Genomic DNA, 10,165 nt, shown 5'->3' with positions numbered 1-10,165 from the left:
ATAATAGTAACAATACATAATGTCTTTCTTATCCTCAATACTCCACTCTATTATTGTCTTTATGGCTCTTCTTTGGCCTATCAGTTTTGTGATTTTTGTGTGTATATTAATATTAGAAGTAGATTTAAATTGTATTTGATAAAATGTTTCTAATAATGTACTGTCTAAAATAAAATGCAATAACTGTGAAAGTGCTAGTTCTGTATATTCATTACCAGCTCTGATTTCTTTAGTGGCTCATTATTTACACATATTTTATGCATAATGATAATAACCAAATACACTAATACAAGTTTCTATATTCCGAATGCAAGGTGGCTGGGGCACATTTCATCTCTACTTAGATCACACAGACCATTACTTTTAAAGGGTTTATATTAGATCAGTGAAGGTTTAGCTTGTTGAAAACCTAGACGTCGACACTTAAACAGCGAAAGCTTAAAACAGCAAACGGCCACTTCAGCAATTTTTTTCATATGGAAAAGATTTGCTTGGCCGTTATTGGGAATTTATCCTTTTCCCCAATGTAAAGTGATCTCGAAGTTGGTATATTTAGTTAGGGGAGTGGGGGACATAGCCCCCCACATTGGGGTGTGTGGGGGCCAAAGCACTCTACTTAATTAAGGTTTGAAAGTTTGTTTTAGTGTCCCATGGCCAAGCAAATTTTTCCCTATGAAAACATTTGCAGAAGTGGCTGTTCATGGTTTTAAGCTTTCGTTGTTTAGCTGTCAACATTTAGGTGTTTGACCAGCTAAATGTTTGATTATATATGGCTTCACTTTCAGCTATGGCCACACATCCTACCTCCCCTGACCATTAGCAATTTCATGATCACGGGTGTTAATAATGCACCTGCAACAACTAGAAAGACCACAGAAGTACCCCACTAAGAGGATTAAGGGCCTTAAACAATTACCTTATGAAGCACGACTAAAAAAGCTCCAGCTCTTCTCAGTCGCTTACCGTCTGCTCAGAGGTGACCTATGCCTGACCTATAGGGCCATGTCAAACCCTGAACTAATGGACATGCTTCACCTCAAAAAACGAGATCCCTCAGAATCACTCGTTCTGGCGACTTGTACCTATGTACAACAATAAACAGGACATGCTGGAGGGATAGATTCCTCTCCCAGCGACTCCCCTCACTCTGGAATAGAATCCCAATCCATATTCGACAGAGCTCCTCTCTGACCCTTTTCAAGAAAAATCTTGATGAGTGGATGGGTAATCGTAAGTTCTACCCGGGGATCACTTCAGGAGCCCTGTTGACAGAGGCCCAGGTTACTAATCTAATGGGGAGGCGAAAGCCATCACTCTGTGGCTAGGCTTATAAATGCCCATGGGCAGATAGCCTAGTACTTACCTATGAACCTATGAACCTATGTTCAGACTTAACAACTGGGACTTCTTAACAGGCTTCTTGCAAATGTTTCCATAGTTATAGCCTTTCAATATCCCTTGTGGGAACATGGAATGCCATGCCTGCTCATGAAGGGTATCCAGGTCATGACTGAATGCCTGGCTACCACAGTGGACATTGCCAATGGGTCATGACTCAGCACCTCAGTCTCACCATAGTAGGCTGTGATCCCTAACTCCCCACAGCCTGCCACCCCTTATTATAGTGTTGCTGTCACTATGTCCTCTCCAAAAAATCTCTGCAAGTGATGAGGATTTTGCCTTGACTATCCCTTAACCCAAATGGCTAATATTATGTGTGATGTACAGTGTGACTAGGCCATGTAATGCCTTGTATAGCCTGGGAATGATAAAGCATGCATCATTTTATTCTGTGTTCTTTGTGTCATGACCCACAGCTGCAGAGCAGATGCTGCCTTTTTTGCCAATGCTATGATATGCTGCACCTTAATCCATCTTGTATGTGGTACTGCTACTGCCTATTCCTCCACAGAATATGTTGTGCTCTTCCACTGCTGGTTCTACTCTTGCCGTGGGCCCTGCTGAGATGTTTAACTTCTGCACTAGTTATTTATGCTGTGCCATATTATACAACATGCCACACACCACAGAGATTTAGCTGCAGGTCTCTGGTGAATATTCCAGCATCCCCCCTGACGAATTAAGGCAGTGGAAGCATCCTTTTAATTGTTTAAGCATGTGCTCTCCATGTTATTAAGAGTTTCTACATGTATTGTATTGTATAGCAACTCTGTTATCACCTGGAGGATGTGGACAGCAGCAGACTTCCATGGCTCTAAGGCATAGCTGGTATCACCTGCAACACAAAACACTCACCCCATTATATGTGGCCTGCTCCCTCCTTGCATTGTACATGTGTATACTGGCCTGTGCAACCACCCCACATGTGCACCAACTGACTAGATGAATCTGGAATTGCCCAGGTGGTGTATGAACACATTATATACAATACCCTGGGCATTACACTCCACCCTGGGAAGTTGATTGAATTGGTGTCCTTTTTTTAATTTATCTCAGCCCCTGAACCAAGTGGAGCATTGATGACAACATGTGTGCAATCTATGGCTTCCAGGATATCAGGGAAATGGGTTTTGCTGTAGAAAGCCTTCATGGTGATGATTCTCTCCTCTCTGCAGACATGGGGAACCAGATATGTTCCTCCACATTTTTGCATCATGAAGTCAAGGAAATGGTGTAGCATATGTGAAGCTGGGTTCTGATATCCTTACTGTATTGCCTGCAGGCTGCTGAAAGCTCCCATGCATATAAGATTGTTAATGCTACACATTCCTTTGTGTTCATAGGTTCATAGGTTAGTACTAGGCTAACTACCCTTGTGGGGTATTTTAAGCCTAGCCAATTACCCCATATGAGAATCAAACCCTGCACCTTGTGTCTGTAAATTAAACACCTTAACCATTATTCCAATTTCCCATGGGCAATCTACTCACCTCCTTGATTCTGCTTGTGAGTGACACAGTTTGCCTTGATCGGGTCTATATTATAACATCGAAGTGTCAAAACTTCAAATGTTGTAACATCTAACTGGAATCCTCAAAGACTGACAATATCGAAGCCGCGAAACATTGAATTCTTTCCCAGGGAAAGAATTCAGTGGGCCATTTCTACAGCTTCGCTATTTCCTCCACTGTGGTGCAATCTCAGAGTTGGTATATTTAGGCAGGGGGGTGTGGGGGGGGTGAAGCCCCTTACATTAGAAATAGTTTGTAGTGTTTGTGTGTTTCGTGTTTTGTACTGGAACAGCAATTTTTTTCCCAGGGAAAAAAATTGCTGTTCTCAGTCTTCGGGGTTTTCAGTTTTCATGGTTTTGGGTTTAATGTTATAACATTCAAAGTTTTGACACTTCGATGTTATAATATAGACCCCCTTGGTCACATAGATGTCCCTATCCACACGACAGCATTTCTAGGTCTGTGAGGTTTTGGTATGTAAGGCACTGACGGTACCTTCTGCAGTGGTACGGACGGTCATCATGGCCTTAAAACACAATGTCTTGAGCAATGGCTCTGGTAAAGTCCACTAATACATGCTGTTCTACAGTAGTTGCTACCACAGTAGCACAGCCATTTTCACACACATGTAAAGCTCCGGTGTTCAGACTATGTTTCCACCACAGGAAAGTGTACCTGCTTTATACACTTATGTCCTTACTTTCATAGCATCACACAATTATTTGCATGTACTGCATACTTTGATGGTTTTTTTTTCTTGTGTGGCTGCTCTATGTCTCTGAATGACTCATAACCTATGCACTGCCGCTAATGTTGCCACTTTGCTCTGGGAATTGTGCTGTAAATTTCTTAATTCTGCATTGGTCCTTCCTCAACATGTGCTGAAAGTGATAAATAGATGTTTTAAATATTATGTTTAATTCATGGTCTTAGGAACATCTAGTGGGACTTGTTGGAGCTAGGGTTTCAACTGAAAGGAGCATATGAGAGGGAATAAAAATTCTAAAATCCTCCTGAATGATGGAAAAGACAGAAAGTGTCATTTACAGGGATATTTGTCGTTCTGACTGATTTCACCAAAGGCACAGGATACATAGTTTGATTCATTCCACCTCCTTTTGCCTTATGACTTACTCTGAGCGTGTCACTTAAGCAGACAGTGCTCTTGGGTCACCTCTGAAAAGGGACACTTGTGTTCAGCAGGCTTACCTGTTTGACAAGCATATAAAATTAAAAAATAAATAAATAAAAGAAGCTGTCATGAAACACAATAGTTTATGAAATTTTGGGCAGAGTTGAATATGAAGCATTTAGAATCCTAAAGATATTGTGGTAGTTTGTGCTCCATTAAACCTTTTTTTTACAGCTTTTTATTTATTGTCTAGTATCACTAAGTTAAAAAATGAAGCTCAAGAGCACATTTCAGGCAGTGTCTTTTGTGGTACTTCTCAAAGCAGACACATACAATATGATTGTGCCTGTTAAAGAGAGTATTAAAAGATTTGCAGCACAGATGAAAATCAAAAAAAAGCTTAATTAAAATACGAAACCTATATGTATGAACTTTGCTACAAAACAACATTTTGTTAATAAACTCAGATTACTGTTTTGGACAGCCTTTCTTCCGTCAGCATCAAAAATGAGACTTTAATAACATTTTCAGTTGCAAATTACATTTGCATGCAGTAGTGGCAAGGCAGACAATATCAGTATGTTAAGACTAGTTGCATCTCAAAACAATTTTAGCATTTATAACTTTTTTCAATGGTGAGCATATTTGACTCTATGCATGCATGTGTGTTTTGTTGTTCTGTCTTGAATAATGTGATGTTTTACTGATTAACATGCCACTGATCTATTTCTAACATAACTAGATGTCACATACATTATGTAAAACATACACAAAGTATTTTACTATAAGTAATGTTTATTTATTTATTATATGTTTTGAATTTCTCATCAGAATTGCCTAAACATAGTAAGGTCTTGCTGAGTTTAATTCTGGTGGCTGCCAAAACAGCAATTAATAGAAAATTGAAATTAAAGTCTAAGCCAACCATACTAGAAGTAATGAATATAGTAACAGAGATAAAATAATTGGAAGTGGGATCTTTAGAAAAGGGTAGAAGCAAATTACAAAGAAAAAACATGGTAATTGTAGGAACAATGCATTCAGAATAATGTTTTGGAGGGGGAATGAAGTTTAATGGAAGGCAGGAAATGAGTGAGCGATGTAATGTTTGATAGACAATGGCTGTATAGAAGATTACATGTGAAGCATAATGTTTGCAACTGAAATATATCAATACTTTTTTTATCATTTATATAAATGTGTGAATGCTTATGTCATAACTGGTAATTCAATAAAGATGTTTATTGCTTAAAAATGTTTTGAATTCCTCTTATTCTAATTAATTTCATTGCCATGATTAGTTATATTGTATTATGCATTAATCAAAAACAATATACTGATAGTACTTCAAATTTTTCTATTCCAAAATTAATTATGTAAATGTAATTTGTAGCATATGCATTATTTCCTGGTGCCAAAATGAAAGATTAAACATTGTTTTTCCGGAGTTTATTGGCAGTTGAAAGACCATCACTAAAAATTGGAAGGCTGATTTATCCTCTGACATAGAAGATGTTCCCATGCCCTGTCACTGTTTTATGTAAAAAAATAAAAGGAAAATATCAAACTAAGGTCCAACAATAATAATAATGTGAATTTTAAACATTGGATGAAATCAGAAGCATTGTTGGAGAAAACGTGGTGTAAAATTGTTAGTTAATATGCACTACATTTTCAATTTTATTACATGATATATTTTGATATATTATTTGTACTTTCTTTTTTATTTTTATAGTTACTATAATATAATTAATAAAATGTTTAGAGAAAATAAATGCACATACAAAGTTTATTTATTTATATATCTGCCCATGTGTTTATACATTTACTTATTTACGTACATACATATCATAGTTTCACTGTATTTTAAATGTGGAGTTATTCCTGAACCTCTGTTAGAATTGCACCATTTGATCACATGAATATCAATGTTTTGTTTGTTTTTTTTTGCAAAACAATTTTTGTGATGAATGGGTGGAATGACTAAGAAGGGCATCTTTATGATATTGTCTGCATTCCAAAAAAAAAATACAATTAACTGCTAAAACACTAGCACTTCTGTGACTCCTGCAGGCATACAAGTAGACATTTTTTTTCTGAAAACAAGAAATATAATTTGCTTTGGATACATGACAATATTCCAGTGTAATCCAGTAGTTGGCCATGTACTCAGCTAAGTAAGAAAATATACTGTTACAGTGACCAAAAACAAGTATAAACATTTAATAAAAACTATACACATTAACAGTCAATGTTCAGTAATATTTTGGAATTACAAGCCAGCAACATAGTGGTAGTTTAGTGCTAATGTCTTATTATACATTAATCAGAAGTCTGAACATAAAGAAGAGCGAAGTATAGGTGACCTGCTAAGGGCATGATGTAGGTATTATTATTTGCTACATCATTGCACTCTACTGTTGTGGTTATATGTGTCAGGTGTATTACCTGTCTGTATCCACCACCTTCTGAATGGAAATCACAGTGGCAATAAGAACCATGGTGCATAAAATTAACAAGACAAGTACAGAACTATGTACTTGTTGTGGCTTAATGAGAACATTAATATTAAGCAGTAAGTTGATCTGAAGCAAGAGTTCAGTCTGCTTAACGATATAACCATAGTAATAGGAGGACATGTAGTGAAAATAAGAGACAATCAAAGCTATGGCAAGCTACATGAGGCCTAGCTTAGGAGTCAGAATGATCAGTCCCTTGATATGCAAGCCATCTTCATATTCCATCCGGTCAGCAGATAATGATGACGTTTCTACTCAATCTGACCGAGCTTAGATGTCGTCATAGTAAGTGAGTAGTTGATGTTACGTTGTACAGCCACCAACTTATTTTGAACGTGCTGCATGCTCCATCTACCAGTTTAACTGTGGGGAAAAAATAACATTTTAAAGAGTAACTGTGAAAAGACAGCGGCAGCCATTCAATGTCCTATTACTTAGCTATCTCTCCACATTACCATAAACACTATTCAAACCTGACAGTGTACATACTATTTTTTTCTTTACTTCTACAATGATTACAAATATTTGGATTTAATTTAAAAATGTTATTTCAAATGTTATACCACAAAAACCAATAGCCATTTGCGAAACAAAACAATACAGTTTCATAATCAAAACAGACTGAGCATGAATAACAGTAAACTCTTCTGCATTTGACACCCACATTCATTGAAAATGCATCTGGCCAGTGGTGGATTAAGCATACCTCCAAACTTTTCAAACCATGAACCACCTGCACACACTTTTAGGATCATGCATAAATGCATGTCTTCTTTGATTCATCTTCCTGATTGTGATAAATAATATTTCTTGTTTAATACAGAAACACGTTAGAATGTGTTTTAAATTTGTAGCTTTGAACAGTTTTCCAGTAAACAGTGAAACAAAATGTTTGAATCAATAAAGACAAAACTACCCATTTCAGAACATTGTAACCATAACAGACCAAACTGCTATCATTATAATTCCCCAATATCAGTCAATATCAGCAAATATGCACAATCTCTGCAGAAGTGAATGTCATCTGAATAGCTCCACATTAAAGAGAACTATTACTAATGCAGAGGATGCTGCTGCCAAACAAACAGTGCTTCATCTACAAATGCAGTGCCTGCAATCCTTGATTAGACAGTGCCCCTAACTGGGGCATTTTACATACATACATACATACACACACGCACATACATACATACAAACACACACACACACACACACACACACACACACACACACACACACACACACACACACACAGCTGTAAATACAATCTCCTCTGCACTCATAGTGGGAGAATGGATCCATTGCACTTGAGGAACTGTTTCTCTGTAAAGCTGGAGTCTTTGGTGTATCTTCAACTGTAACTCTCCCGCAGACATTGGCAGCAGCAGCATTATAAATTAACGCCATTCAAAATTAAATCTCCTGCATGGATGTTGTCCTAAGGCTAGAGTTTCTGAGGCTGTCTTATTGATGACTTGAAAGGCTTCTGGGGCTGTTTTATGTTTATGGAAGGGATTTTTTATTTTTTTCTAAGTGAAGTGGCCCTCCCCAGCCAACACAGACCCTGAATAGCTGCCTAGATCACCTAGTGCTGGATCCGGCTCTGCTAATAACTATCACTCCCTGGCCAACATTAACTTTTCTTCCTCTGTTTTCCACTGCACGGTTCAATATGGTCTATCCATGAAATTTTCATAATCAACTATTTTGCATATGCATATCATTTCTCATTCTCTTCAATAATACTTCTAATTATATACATTATGATGAAAATGCCATAGCAAATGTACTTACTGTTGTATATCTGGCAGTTTCTGAACCTGTCCTCAACTAAATATATACAGTAGTTTTGGATAAAATACATTTTGTTACTACACTCTGCGACATTGCTTCATGCCTATTATGTCCTTGAGTAATGTGACTGTCACTTCTACTAGAATTTTTGAAATTTCTTTTGAACACTGATGTTTGATTTACTGTTCTGCTCTCACCAGCACTGGTCACCAGCACAGAAAGAAGAAGCCAGCAAGACCAGTCATTCTGTAATGCAAATATGGACCATTAATTAACCCACACGATACAAGCAGGATTTATTTGCAGGAGTTGTCTATAGTTAACTGCTTGTGAAATTCAGAATTCGCTTCTTGCCTGTCAGTTTTTCTAATGTATTTCCAAACTTTCTAAATGCTACACCTAATTTTTTAACTTACATTGCTACTGCTACATACTATAGACTTGCCTGTTACATGTTGGACTAACTTATGATACCAGAATTTTTATTATGCATATCAGGGCAGCCATGGCGGTGCAGCAGTTAGTATTGCCACTTCACAGCAAGAGGTTCTCCGGTTTGATTCTCAGCTGGGGTGCCTTCTGTGAGGAGTCTACATGTCCTCCCTGTGGTCAGGTGGGTTTCCTCCAGGTACTCTGGTTTCCTCCCACATCCCAAAGACATGCTGTAGGTGGATTGGACACTCTAAATTGGCCATAGGCATGAGTGTGTGTGTGCCTTCTGTGGAAGGTTGGGAGCTGGGCTGGCAACTCAACACTGTAAAACTCCACTGCCAATCATGAGCAGACAGGTGATCCACTGTGGTGACCCCTAACTGGGAAAAGCCAAAAGAAGAAGATTTTGCATGCTGTTGTATATCGTTATATTTTGACATATCTCACTCTGTATCTCTATAGTTGAAAATATTTTGCTGGCCAAGATCACAACTGAAAGTGGTTAAGTACCGTATAGTAGGAATATGGACAACAAACACATAATAAGGATAAATAATTTTCTATTTCCTCATTTAAAACATAATCTTCTTTCCCTTATTTTATGAGCTAAGCCTTTATGGCCAATATGCTCATTTTCTATTTTACAGATTTTATAATGCCAAACAGATGTTCTGGGAAAAAAAACTCAAGCAGGTTAGGATGCCTATCAAAGGTCTTAGTTCAAATAACATTTATATAATGTCATTATACACATACTGTTCTCTTGTTATGGAATCATCAGTGGTTCCTCTGTTAAATGGCACTGTGTTTTCAATTAAGGTAGATGTTGTTTGCCTTGGCATTCACTTTTGGTTCATGTTTCTTTTAGTTGTCATGGTACAGTCTGTGACACCATACCATAACTTCAAGGCCCTTTAATTAATGTCATTTTCACCTACTAAGCTTCTCTATGTCTCTGTCTCTGTCTCTCTCTCTGTCTTTTGTTTCAGATAGTGCTACAATAGATGATATCCCCTTTCTTTTTCCACCCTTTGAACTTGTCTTGCACAGTCATAGTTCCACTCTTGGCTCCCTTGCTGACCAATTTCAGATGTACATCCAGAAAGGCTACTGCAATGTTGCCAGTTACATGAAAGTTTTCATACACCACCTGACTTCTCAAATCCCCTCTCAGGCTATACCATATAGCAAGTTTATATTTGAATTCTACATCTTACATTGAAAATGAATAAACAGTTTGATAATTTATTTAACCATTCACAAGTTTAAATATTAGAAACCAACCACGCATTTTAATGAAATATTCACATGCATGCAAAAGGAGTCAGAGAAGTGACACCAGAGGTGCATACAAGATATAACCTGCTGAAATTATA

The 10,165-nt window shown here is 37.4% G+C and overlaps 1 protein-coding gene across 1 annotated transcript in view; it reads right to left on the bottom strand.

The window, feature by feature from the left end:
• Window positions 1-5,829: 5,829 nt before the first annotated feature.
• The window catches only part of THEGL (theg spermatid protein like), a 388,303-nt gene continuing 383,967 nt past the window's right edge, over window positions 5,830-10,165 (bottom strand). Inside the window, exon 10 of the mRNA XM_044058904.1 lies at window positions 5,830-6,926. Within this exon, the coding sequence (XP_043914839.1) occupies window positions 6,923-6,926 (4 nt within the window). The 3' untranslated portion in view covers window positions 5,830-6,922. The remainder of the gene's footprint in view (window positions 6,927-10,165) is intronic.

The sequence above is a fragment of the Protopterus annectens genome, chromosome 17.part0, assembly GCF_019279795.1.
Source record: "Protopterus annectens isolate FY-2018-M chromosome 17.part0, PAN1.0, whole genome shotgun sequence".
Lineage (NCBI taxonomy): Eukaryota > Metazoa > Chordata > Ceratodontiformes > Protopteridae > Protopterus > Protopterus annectens.
This window is presented reverse-complemented; position numbering and strand designations above follow the sequence as displayed.